The 14,335-nt window shown below is 32.6% G+C and overlaps 1 protein-coding gene across 9 annotated transcripts in view; it reads right to left on the reverse strand.

Moving 5' to 3' along the window:
• Csmd3 (CUB and Sushi multiple domains 3) overlaps positions 1–14,335 on the reverse strand; it is a 1,211,921-nt gene that overhangs the window by 873,937 nt on the left and 323,649 nt on the right. For all 9 annotated transcript variants that reach the window (XR_001781523.2, XR_003951374.1, NM_001081391.2 and 6 more), the window contains exon 5: positions 2,922–3,129. Coding sequence is in view for 7 of the 9 variants with exons in the window: in NM_001081391.2 (NP_001074860.2) it covers positions 2,922–3,129 (208 nt within the window). In the remaining 2 variants the exon portion in view is untranslated. The remainder of the gene's footprint in view (positions 1–2,921; positions 3,130–14,335) is intronic.

The following is a 14,335-nucleotide window of genomic DNA, read 5'->3' on the forward strand; positions in this document are numbered from 1 at the left end:
TTTTGAAACAATCCAGGACCTATTGACTTAGGATTTTGAGTCTGGAAACAACCCAAAGATTGCTAATACCATTTGTGGCATGAAGGATGGGTTGCCTCATACTACTACTCATACTTCAGCATGGAGTTTAAACACATATATGGGAATATAAAGTTCTGGGTCTTTGGATGAGATATCTGAAGACAAAGAAATTCTTTGTAATTCAATCAGAAAAATATCAATATTTCAATATTTACCTTTTCTCCCCTTGACCTTTTTAATGAATTAAGAATGTTATGAAACCAATACATGGCTATAATGGAAGAGTTTTTACAACCTTGTCACTTGAAATAAAGTGTGTCATTCTCATGGTTGTATATTTATGAAAGGCAGAAAATATTTATTTATTGGGCTTAAAGGGCTAGCATTTAGTTTAGCAGTATTAATTGTCTGCAAGTAAGTTTATACATTAATTTCATAAATAATAATATTTAAAGGGATTATTATTTATGATATTTAATTGGCTAAGTAAAATAACTTATTTTTTAAATTTTTTATTAGGTATTTATTTCATTTACATTTCCAATGGTATCCCAAAAGTCCCCCACATGCCCCCCCACCCACTCTCCCATCCACCCACTTCCACTTCTTGGCCCTGGCGCTCCCCTGTACTGAGGCATAAAATAACTTATTAATCGTACTATTTGTTTAAATGTTCACTATTAGAATTATAGCAGATGTATATTTCTATAATTTTCATGTAACATGTCAAGTTACCTAATTTTTGAGTCAGAGTCTCCATCTAGTAGAAGTCTGGACTTGTCTGTATGTACTATAATAACATTAGCAAAATTAAATATGTATTACTTCCTGAGCAAGAGGAAATAATGTAGCTTGACGATATTTGAAGCAGATAATAGACAGGAGAGAACTTTGTGATTCTGACCGAGTTAATTAAAAAACTCTTATTATTTTATTCCTCATATTGTTAAAACATACAAATAAGTATTAAAAGTTGTGAAGGTAGTACACAGAAGTATCTTTATCAAGGTAAATCGGGATGTAATGTTTCAGAGCATATAAGGATTTTATTTAGGTTACAGAGTTCAGTGGAAACAAGAGAGTAATTACTATGAGAATTTTGCCATTTTTTCAGCATACCAAGCACATGAATGCTTTGTAAGCAGCAGTAGAATAACTTCTGCATCATCAGTACCAAAATTATTAGGAAATCTATTATATCATTATCTAGCTGTACATGAATTAAATATGAACTGTTTTAGAATAGTAACTTCTAAAATAATTTTCTTTAAATCCTCTATTTAAAGCAGGATTAGCCATGTTTAATTATAACTTCACATAAAATTATTATGGAAGAAGATAAATTGTGTCTTTCAAGGTCCCAAAAGAAGAGATATAAAATATGGGTTTGAATAGATAAACTATCCTTGATCTTTATTACATGGTAGCATTTCTGATGGAGATTCATTCTGAATTACTGTAAACTTAGCCAACTGTGACTTTTCAAAGCACCTATGTAATGTTCATACATCTTCAGGCCACAATGGGAACACTCTGCCATTTACATTCTTTCTGCCATCTTTGTGTTGTGTGTCATTCTCTAACATGTCCCCTCCTACATTTTGGATACACTAGATTAGTCTTCTTTACAAGCTTATCCTCTCAAGCAAAATCAGTATTGCAAATCTCCAGATTCACTCTAGCACTCCTTCTACTCATTCTTCACATTGTTTCTGTCTAGCTATTCATTGACTTCTATTCTTTCAATGCTGATGAAACAAACTAAATATCACTATTGCATGTCTTTTGGAAATTTCTCATTCATACAGTTAAGTGTCAGATGGCTTCAAATGTATGTCTCAAATACCTTCAAACTCTTGTTTTTAATGCAAATCTCATTATCCATGGAGTCTGCATTCCAAAGTTGACTTGACTTTCTTCCAACAGTGCTAATATAGAAAATCATTATCATTTTCACCATTTGCTAAAGTCAATAAATAACAAAAGTTTCTATTTCAAGACTATCTTTCTTATAATTCCTAACCAGTTACAGAGTCATTTTCATTTTAATTCTAGCATATCTGCTAATATGTTTTACCCCTCTGTCTCTTGATAGCATCATAATACTAGCAACTGTGCTCTCCTGTTAGATTCCTGCAATCAACTCTTAAGTGATGTTCTTATAGCTAATCATTCCACCTTAAAATCAATTTTTACACTTCATAATAACAGTTGCTTGACATTTCAGACCTTTGGATTTAACTGTTGCAGATATGCCCATGCTCTAACACAAGCATTCCATGACTTCAAAAGTTCTTCCAACTCTAGTGTGTGCCTATGTCTTCCCGTTCCCATTGATTCCTTACTATTCTTTCAGTTAAAAAATATTCTCTGGAGCATGTACAAATTTGAAGCAACATAAGCAAACACTTTAGGTATTTTATTCCCAAAAGGCATATTTTGAAAACACAATGTTTTTAAACCATGTTTTGAGTCTGTAAAGAAAAATTCCATCTTTAAACAAAATTTGTCTTCAGTTATAACAAGCTAAGTAAATGGTCTATAAATGTAAACTAAGGGAAGATACGTCATGGACTTGTAACTTAATTTAAAGGGATGGCTAAGTTTGGACTATCATGATAAACAACAGCATTGTAAGAAGCAAGAGGCACAGATTTTATTTCCTTGTCATAAAAAATGACTATCCTTACTAATCCTGTGACATAAGTACTGATGTAACATTGACTGAGTCAAAATCCATGAAAGTATCTCCCAGTTCTGACAATGCATCTTTATAGGTTTGCAAAAAGGTTCAAAATCCCTTCAACACCCATATCTTATAGCTCTACCTACAGCTTCATGTTCCTAACTTTGCATCAGACAATGAAATGAATACAAGTTTAATTAAGTTATCCACTTACCATATTGTAGGTGGCTCAGAACCTTCTATTTCTAGGTAATCATATTTTTCTTCCATTTGAAAATCTGTAAATATCAGTGAGATTGTGTCCCCTGGTTCTGCTACAATGGTCCATGTGCAGTCTGCATTGTTATGGTATTCATTAGGAAAACCCGGGCTGGATATGATGCCACTGGAACCTCTCATTGTTCCCCCACAAGCATCTTCAGCTGTTAAAATCAATAAGAATGTATTAAAATCTAATTATTAAGGCAAATCTTACTTAATAAATTCAATATTTATATATTAAATAACAATACAAATGTTGTGATATACAATAAGTCTGGGAGAAATCTTTATGTTTGATGTATAAATATAAATTTCTTGACAATTGATAACCACTATTTGAAATAGAAATGAACATAAGTAAAACAAAAAATAACTACACTCCAAAATTCAAACTCAGTATAATAAAATGCAGGAGTTTTTCATGTTTAAGTAAAGAAGCAAGTAGTATTTTAAGATAATGTGTTTCCTATAGTTACCAGTGAGAAACATTTAATCATTTCACATATTTTTGTTGATTGTAGAATGTCTTTATGTTTAATGTATTTATTCATAGAAATATTATTGAAAATACATTATAGTATAATTTGGCAGTGTAATTTTTCAAAAGCAACTGAATAAAGTTAATAGGAACACAATAAAAATTAAGCTAGAACATTTTTAATTAGTTATTTTCTTATTTTACATTTCAAATGCTATCCCAAAAGTCCCCCATACCCCCCCCACTCCGCTACCCACCCACTCCCACTTCTTGGCCCTGGTGTTCCCCTATACTGAGGCATATAAAGTTTGCAAGACCAAGGAACCTCTCTTCCCAATGATGGACGACTAGGCCATGTTCTGCTACATATGCAGCTACATTTTAATTAACTGAAAATTATGTATCTTTTAAATTCTCAAGAATATATCAGTCCATAATTCAGTGTACATATTTTACTATACACATGAATACATGTATGTATATAAACATACACACACACACACATATATATATGTACATTATATATAATTTTCAACTAAATTTAAATTTTGAACTATATTTCTGATTTGTAAATAAAACTTCATATAGATTCTATGATTATATGGATAGTGTATATTACAAGCGTGTTTAAATGAGCAGTTGTGTTAATATGAGATTATAAGAGCAAAGATTACTTTTTCCTAAAGGAATTGAAGTTAGAATATTTGCCTATCATAATAGTGTTTAGGTCAATCAAGTTAATACGTTACAAATTTGCTTGTGCAATAAATTTCATCAGGATTTATGTTGCTGCTTTGACCAGCTCAGGGAACTCCTTTAATATAAGTCATTTGAGGAAATGTTTGTTTCTATAACAACCAATTATAAGTTGACGAAATGAAGCATCCTCAGAACATCAATGAACATAGAAGAAAAATTGTTCTACTTAACTCCATAATGGACAGGGAGTCACATATTCTTGTTAATAGGAACAGCACCATTACTATCTTGTATTAATGAAATTGTATTGACATTTCTTCATTTTTATGCTTGCTGCCTAAGTAAATGAATATTTAGCAGCATAGTTTATAACCTAGAGCATAAATACATCTTATAAAATACTCAGTTCACTTATTTCACCAACACCGGCAAATTTGATACACAGTTTTAAGTCATTATTTCATAGTGTCTCTTGTTTTTATTTGTTGTTATTATTTTTAGAGATTGTATTATAATTACATAATCCCTCCTTTACATTCTTCCCTCCAAAACTCCTCACACAACCATCTAATGAGAATTAGATGTCTTGTCTACTCTGTGTCATATTCCTCTACCTATTTGCTTACCAAAACATATATGAAAAATTAGGGAAACATATGCAACAAAAAGTACAAAAAAGACTCCATGATTTTGAAAAGGAACAAGGATGAATATATTCTAACATTTGGTGGGATGGAAGGGGGAAAAAGTGTAATTACATAACCCATCCCTCCAAAAAACATTAAAAGAGTACTCTATCTAACAGTTTCTTCAGAAACTCTAGATGGGCAGGAAGTTGAATGTTTATATGAAAATAGTTTATATGAATTTGGTCATGCATTTTAAGTATTCACTGCTACTTACCAAACACCAGGAGGAACTAAGCAAGAATTTTTTGCTATAATACTGATCAAAATTCACTACCAGCCTCACTCTCTTTCTTTAATTCATCTTGCAATGAAGTAATCACAAACAAAATAAGAAAATGCTGCATTATACTTCTGTAAATAATGATAATAATAGTAATTTAGTAGTAATAATATTAGTAGTGTTTTTCCTGTTTCCTGCTTGCTAAAGATAAACTACTTCTATGAATTACAGTATACTAAAATATTTGAATCTCTGTATTTTCAAAAGATGAGTTTGATGTTTATAGCCATGTTGGAAGTAATGTTATAAAAGCAAGCAAATTAGAATAGTCTCAGGAGATTGTTACCAAGGTGGTAATGGCTCAATTTGTTCTAACTCTATTAGTCATAATTTTAAAGTAGATTAAACTTTTATGTATGTAATATATTTTGCATGCATAAAAATATGCATGAGCCACAGGTGGAAAACAAAATATTGAGTATCTCTTCAAAGTCTGTGCTGTAGAATGTGGAGAAAATATCAATTGAGGCACTGGAATTAACTAAAGAAATGCAGACTTTAAAGAAAAAGAAAAAAAGAAAAACAAGATTTTTTTTTTAATTTTGGATTTTTTGGCTATTCCAATTATCTTAAAAACCTTTCCTCATTTCTATTACTTAAGGGATGAAATTGTTATTTTTATTTGATTCTACTATTATAATATAAATCTGTTTTCAAAGAATAGTTAATCCAATACTATTTAATGAGGTTTATGTTTATGTATTTTCATTAAGAATATAAATATTGATATGCCAAGCAGGATGAAAGGCACATACAATTAGTTACAATGTAAAGGAATGGTATACAATTTATTTCACTACATTTTTTTCTGCTATACTTTTACCTGAAATTAAATTTCTCTTTGTGTTTAGTCTCTGCAACACTCATTTTGGTACTGAAAATCAATGAATTTTGTTTTGTTTTGTTTTGTTTCATGAGACCACACAGTTCACTTAAGATAGTATAAATCCTAGCTTCTCAATAGCATTGCTATAGAGGGAAAAAAATAACTTCCAAAATCATCAGGAATAGTTGTGTATAACACACCTTTCCAAATACCAGTTTCACACTGTTTTCTGCCCTGCTATTAGTTTCTTCTGAAATTGCTTATGGTGAATAGTGGGTTACATGAAATAGTACTGCTTGTTTCCAAAGAGAAATTAACTGTGGATTGAAGGAGTTGCTGCATCTACAAGGCCAATTTCAGATGCTAAGGAAACAATTCAGTACCAGACTTTACCATGAGATACAGCTCTGCAACTCTCCCTTGCTAAATCACAAATTCCCATTAGCAATCAAGTGTAACTGATGTCTAGAAGCCTTTTTGTTTCTCCCTATGATAGACACCTCTGTTGTGTGTCTCTTAATTAGATTACTGAGGCATTAGCAATTATATTCAGAGAATAGAAGCTTATTTTGTTACAATAATACTTATAATTAAAAACTTAACTCTATGAATCCTTTGTTTAGAGAGAAATCGTTCATACAACTAAATGATATATAGCTTCTAGATTGATAGTTTTATATTTTGTAAGTTATAATAAAAATAATTTTCAACTTTTAAAAACATAATTTTAAAACACTGGAGGGAAATTAAGATTCTTGAAATATCTATTTCTCAATACTTCCAAGAGTTAGGTTAATCTTTAATGACTAGCTTATGAGCACATTAAGGTACAGTTGTACACATTGCCCAGACAAGTCTTTTATAACATGATCCATGTTCATCATTCTCTTATTATCTGTCTACTATGGCCTTGAGGAATCTCCTAAGGCTATATATTGAATGTAGAAGTATTTAAAATAGGGTTAGTATTTACAATAGCTGCATTTTCCTAGATTGTAGATTCTGCAAATGTGGAGACAGAATGTTGATTTTGTTGTTGTTGTTTTAAGATACTGTCATTTTAACAAGGGTGGAATGTAGCAGGGTATCTACACGTATTTGTTGTGCAAATTCTCTAATAATTAACATGTGATTATATATATAGACTACCACAATGTATCCTGGTTTCTGAACTACCCATGGAACCGAGCTAAGCCAGAATCTGAAAAATTCATAACTACTTAAAATAGGAATCTAAAAGTGCTTTGATGTTAGATTTCTCATCCCTAGAATTGTGAGACTTAATGGTGTAAATTGAAAATGGTGTAAATAAAAAATTGCAGAATGCTATACAAACAAATGATAACATAACAACAACAAATGTAGATGATGTTATAAGGACACATGTACATAGCAGTCCTAAACTAAGCTTCTGCTATCACTTACAAAAGACTTCTCCTGGTGATTAGGACCAAAATATAAGCCAGAAACTAGAACTGTCAGTGACTGTCAGCTGAGATAGCAGACATCTCTTCTTCCTGTATTAGCTTCATATGAGTTTTAGTTGGGGCTAGAGTATCTAGAAGATAGAACTTTGATGATCAGGAAATTTTATTGAAGCAGATTTAAATAGTTCACTCATGCTAGGAAATTGTTTGCTGATGTAGTTAACAAAAAGTCATACACATTCTGAAAACAGAGGTTCAAAATAATTAAGAGGAAGGAAATCCTGTCTTTGGTCTCTCAATATCCACTCTCTGAAGATGTGAATATTCTGATAGTAACTACATAATGAAGGATAAGCGTTGAACAATCAGAACAGTGTCCTCATATCAAGAGTCACACGGGAGCCATTCACCTCTCTCAGCTGATGACGGTGTGGGAAGGAGAATCAGACTATAGACTTCAATCTTTTCATTTATATTTGCTTAAAATATCACATAACATTAGAAGAGGAGGAAACTTAAACTGTAATCTTGAAAATAATCAACCCTGTCCTTAAATAAACCATAAGGGGTCATTTTGGCAAGGACTCAGGAAGAAAGAAGTAGAGCTACAGATAAAGCCTCTATTTTAAAGTGTAAATGTATCCAGAGAAGAATGTTGGTAGACATACCACTTCAATGAAATCTCATGGGAAAAGGAGAAGAGTATTAGAAATAGAAAAATAATTTTAAAGCAGCGTGTTACTGGCATACAAACAGGCATGCATACTTTTGCAATAAAAATGATAAATTGTGCATGAGTAGATATAACGATAGCCATTTAATATTTGACAATGATGCCAATATGTATAATGAGTAAAGATGGCATCTTCAAAATGGTACTGAGAAAAGTAGGTATCAAAATGTAGTATAATGAAATTATTCCTCTGCAAAAAGCTAATTACTAACAGATCAAAAACTTTAGTGGAAAACTTGAAATACTGAAACTGCTAGAAGAACACATAGGACTCATTATATATGGTACAGGTGTAGACAAAGACTTTCTGACTAGGAATTTATTTGCACAACAATTAAGGCCAAAAATACCATGTGGGACCTCATGAAACTAATAACTTTTCAACAGAGTTATCTGAACAGAGTTCTCAAAAGAAGAAATAAAAATGAAAAAGAGAAAACTCAAATATATTCAGCATCCTTAAAAATTGAGGAAATGCAAAGAAAAACATCCCTGAGACTTCATCTTACCCTACTCAATAAGACAAATATCAACAGAATATACAAAACAAACTAGTGGGGATTTGGGGAAATGAAAAACTGTTATTCAGTGTTGGGATCAGAAGCTGGCCTAGCCATCTTGTTTGCCAGTGTGGAAAATCAAAATAATAATAATTATTATTAATAATATTAATAATAATAAAATTTAAGAGGAAATCTATTATTTGACTGAGATATAGAACTCCTAGAATATGCCCAAAGAACTTTACACCCTACTCCAGAGATCCTTGTTTAGCCATGTTCATTTTTGCATTATTCTCAGTAGATAGAAAATTAAAACAATCTAAATGTCCTTAAGCCCCAAAATCATATAATGAAAATGTGCTACATATACACTATGTATACTATGCAGCTGTAAAGAAAATGAAATCATGACTTTTTATAAATATAAACACAGCATATCCTATTGTGTGGGCTAAGATCCAGAAAGACAAATGTCACATATTCTCTCCCATCTGAGGTTTCTAGCACCAAATCATCTGATGTAAGAATATAACCTTGAGTAAATACAAAATCCAGGGAAGTAAAAAGGGGGAAATTGGGTGTGTCAAGGTAAATAGAGGGAAAGATAACAGGGTGACAGGGTACAAATGATGTGATCAGGAGAACTGAGACTCTACTTCCTTCCTTTCATTAAGGAAGTAGAGGTAAATTTAAATAAACATAGAAAAATAAGGAAAGCTTTTAAAATACCAATAAGTATAGGTGAAAAATTTATAACTAATATGTGAAATCATAATATGTGTGTAAAAACAGATGTATACACAATAAAATATAATTTTACCATTTTGTCTGACAATGCTGTCTTCTACACTTCATAAAATCTTTACCAATAACTTCAACATCAAACACAGGAAGGCCTCTCTTTTGAGTTCTTGATCAGGATTCTCGAAGAGCCACCCAAACATCATTAACAAGGTATAGCTGTTGTCCTTGTTTGCCCCTCAGGGGTAGGTTATTTCAGTTGAAGGTAAGTCTTGATGCATAAAGATATCAGGTACCCAGGACCCAGAGGAGGTGAAATGGATAAGCTCTAAAAGGTTTCTCTCTAAATACCAGCTTTTATGATAACAGACAGCAACATGTAAGCTACCAATGAGAGAAGCAATAATGATATATAGATATGATAGCTATGAACAACAACAATACCCAGCATGATATAATAGCCCTACGGCTACCCTGTGACACACATACCTTAGTATAAGCAACAGGTTTGTAATTGGGCTAAGGCTTACTCAACAAGAATGAAAATTTTGCCTTCTACAGAGAACTAAGCCATTTACCCAGGGCTAGTAATGTCAAGGATCTTAGAGAAGAGTATACAATCACCATCTTACTAAACCATCACAATCTAAGACTACATTCTAAATATGTATCCATATACACAGGGATATGTGCAATTCTCCTGCTTCATCACGCTAACTAAACTTAGCATCAGAAGGCACCATTACATAAAACAACAAGGGTCAAAATTGAGAGGTGTAAAGTCCAATCCCAACTGATATCTACAAAGCAAGTTATGTACATGGGGTCAGGTATTTTAAGAGGCAGAGGAACAGAAAGTTTGGTGTGAAACTGTGCTAACAAAAAATATCAGGAAAGCTGCATCCATGAAATCTCATGTTCTTGGTTACCTAAACATGACCAAAAGGAGTATACCAATGGGTATGCTAACATAGAAAGGTAACGCTCCTGAGGCAGCAATCATAGATGATGAATTACAATCAGCTACAAATTCTGAGAGGAGGGGTTATGCAAGGAAAATACACATAATAGTTTTCCAGTACAAAGGGTCAACCCAGAAAATATTACACATATAAATCATATTACATGGACTGATAAGGTTGTAGAGATACAGATTTATATATGTATATTTAACAGCATTTAAAAGAAAATGGGCTGGTAATAATTTTGAAGCTCCATCATTACTATGTAGCTTTTATAATGCTAGAAAATAGTATGCATGCTCCTGTGAAAGAAAAGTAATCAACAGTTATACACGTGTAAACTCGGAAAGCTAGAACAACTGTTAGAGACCATACCATGAGAAAGTAGTCCTTCCGCAGCTTCCCATCCCAATAAGCCAAATGGCCTTGTGTTAAGGAGTTGGTCACCCCCTCCTCCCTATTCCCTTCCTGACACCCGAGGCCGTAAAAAGATTGTATTATAGTCCCCTCTTTTTTAGCTCTTCCTGACTCCCAAGACTTCTAAGAACATGAGTTATGTGTTGAGCCCAGCCTGACACCCGGGACTGTTAAGGAGGAATCTACATTCCGGAAATAAGACTCAAGAGTGCCTCTTGCTTGCAGACTGAATTCTGCCTTCATGTCCCCAGATGCCCACTTTTTTGTTCTTTTTAATTCCCCCCTCAGCCCCTCCCTATTTCCCCTTGCTGTGTGCTTATAACCTGGCGTTTCAGCCTAATAAACTGAGATCTTGACAGGAATTCTTCTTGGTCTCCGCTCTTCTTTCCCCACTCATTTCTCTTCCAGGTTTGCAGTCCCTCTCTCACCCACAAATAACTGGGTCCTGCTGGATGGGACAAACAACCACTGGCCTGGCAAGATTGTGCCCAGCAGTATTATAGTGGATGAATGTTATAGATCAATCAACAATTATTTCCTTTAAACTTGTTATTATTGTTATTTACTCATGTGTAATAAACTTCCTTTCAGTGCTTGGGTGGGTCCTTTTTTGCTTCTTTCTTAATGTATTTTCAAGATTTAATGTGTCATCACGCCTCTTAACAATGTCTTACTTGATAATAATTTTTCATGTAAATTAATTTTTCCATCTCTATAACAATATCTTTTCACATTTTCTTCAAACTATCACTATCTAGTAGTGTATCTTATTTATTTCTATTGTTTTATCATTTACCACTGATGTATAAACACCACGGGTAACCAGAATATTGATGCCTAACTGCTAAAATAATCATTGTTTTATCTTAAGGCTCTAGAACAAAGTTAATATTTGATATGTAGCTAAAGAATATATTATTTAAATAATTTTTTGATTTCTCAACATGTCTATAACATTTGAATATCACCAGAAGTTATACTTAAAAGTGGGTGCCCCACAACAATAAAATCTAGTATTTCTTTTATTAATCACCTGAAACTTCTGGATTGGTTTCTGGTTTTTAAATTCATCCTTGTTTGATTGTAAAAGTTTATTGACTTAAATTTTACCAGCAGTTTCTTAGTTACACATTTTTTGTCTTGTAAGTATTACAGGAATCTTATTTTTGTTGGTGCAAAGAGTTTCCTCTGACGTGTTGACACAATTGACTTGTTACTCCCTCTGGCAAAACTGCCCCAGCAGGGAATGGAGATGGTACTGTCAGCCTCCTACATTTCATTTCTCCTTGCCATCTATACCAGTTAAATGACAGGTTCACTGCTGCTGCTTGTTTCTCATTTTCTGCTACAAAATAGAGTAGTAAGAAGATAATAGAGAGGGAGAAAAAAGTAACAAATCCTTGTCCATGAGAGGCCCCATGAGAAACACCAAGTGTTAGGCAACTGACAGTATAATTTGAAGAATTCTACAGCACCTGCTTGCTTAAATATTGGTGTCTCATCAGTCTGTTTCAGAAATTTGTATTTCTAAGTCTCAGTTAGTTTGTTTTGGGAACACTTTTATCCCAGTGAAATCCAGAAGAAATTATATTGCTACATAATTTCAGGAATGATGATGAACACTTGTTGTGTACTAAAATATGCTATTCCAAGTTATTAAAGGCAATAACCAAAATGTCTAAAGATGCTGATTTCCCAAATTTGGATCAAGATACAATGTCTAAATTATGTTCCTATATCACCTTCTAGGCTATAATTATGCAAAATCTTTAGACATTAAGTTAAGCTGAAAAATGAAAGAGATCATCAAAGTCAATATAGAAATAGATTTAAGAGAAGGCAGAAAAAATAAGACAAATGCTTTTCTTATTTCACAGGAATGAAAGCTGAGAGAAAGAACAGCTAAAAATTGTTTAGTGTATCAAATTAAAATAATGTCACTTAGAGGATAACTGAAATCACGGATTTCATACTACAGCTAGGTTTTATAAAAGTGAGAAAGAATCAAGAACAAAGCACATGCCCAACAGGAAAGATGGCAAATATAAAGAAAATACATAGTAATACAGAGAACAATACACATAGAAAATCAGCTATCTTTTGTGATTTTTCCAAAGTTTCTTCAGACTAGATCAAAATCCACTTTAATAAATACAAGTATTGCTGCAAATTTCTAGTCAAAGTGTTTTTTGTATTTTTATTAGAATTATACATTACATCTGAAGTTTGTTCTATTAGTAGATTATAATAAAACCAATGACTTATGAAACTACAGTATTTCTATTGATTTCTTATTGCAAATTTTGTGTTGGTAAATGCATATTAAAAAAGATAAATTTAAAGTTCATTTCTTACTTAATAATTTACATAAAATATTCAAAACACTAAGTAAAATACTTTTACTATTATTTTAAAGGAATAATTGAGAAAACACCCATCAAAAATTATAAGATAAAGGCTGAGGTCATAGCTCAGTCTATTAAAAAAAGTTGCCTTAAAATAATGAGGACCTGTGTTTTAATCCAGAGCAATCATGTGAAAAGCCAGATATCTAGACGTGTAGCTTTTTTTTTTTTTTTCAATCTCATTCCTGCAGGGCACAGACAAGTATACATACTTGGGCTTTCTGACCTCCTGGGCTACTGTATAGGAGCACTCTAAACTTGCCTCAGTGCCTCAGAACAGTAAGCAAATATTGACTTAGAATCTCACCCACAATTGTCATCTGCTCTCCACGTGCATATGCATACATATGTACCTATACAGATGCCATTACCTTCACAGATATGCATATGTGAATAGAGACAAAAAATATAATCTAAAATACATTGTATTCATACCGTACAAAGTGAGTTTAAGAGAATCAACTTACTTATTCAACTATTTACATCATGTAAAGGCAGTGTAGGGAAAGTAAGAGATAGAGGTGTGAAGCATAAAGATACCTACTAATACTTAATATCTATTGCAATCTCATTTCACTTCCAACTATGGATACCTTTTTAAAGAGTAGAACCTACGATATTTAACTATGTGTGAGTGAAGAAACCCTGAGTCCCCGTTATCCTTGAGAATATCTAATGGAAGTTAATAATGTCTGAGTGTATCATCATTTTAGTCAGTGGAATAACCACAGATTTGCCCAGTACCATTATCAAGGAGTACATAAGCAACTCTAATGAATTTCAGTGGCTAAGAACAGGAGACTTACTAGGAAAAACAAGGATTTCAGTGAAAGAGGGAGACTGATAAAAGAAGTACTGGGAATTTAAAAATTCAATATAAGCCGGGCTTGGTGGTGCATGCCTTTAATCCCAGCACTCAGGAGGCAGAGGCAGGCAGATTTCTGAGTTTGAGGCCAGGCTGATCTACAGAGTGAGTTCCAGGACAGCCAGGGCTACACAGAGAAACCCTGTCTCGAAAAGAAAAAAAAATTCAATCTATATCTTAAAACTGTTAAATAAAGAAAATGGAATTGTGCACAAAAAGATATAAAAAAATCAATCTTGAAAATTCATCATTGTCAAGAGTGCAAAGATTATCAAGCCACCAAGACTATAAACCTTCATTTTTTAAAATTTTTTATTGGTTATTTTGTTCATTTGCATTTCA

Source organism: Mus musculus, chromosome 15, assembly GCF_000001635.26.
Source record: "Mus musculus strain C57BL/6J chromosome 15, GRCm38.p6 C57BL/6J".
Lineage (NCBI taxonomy): Eukaryota > Metazoa > Chordata > Mammalia > Rodentia > Muridae > Mus > Mus musculus.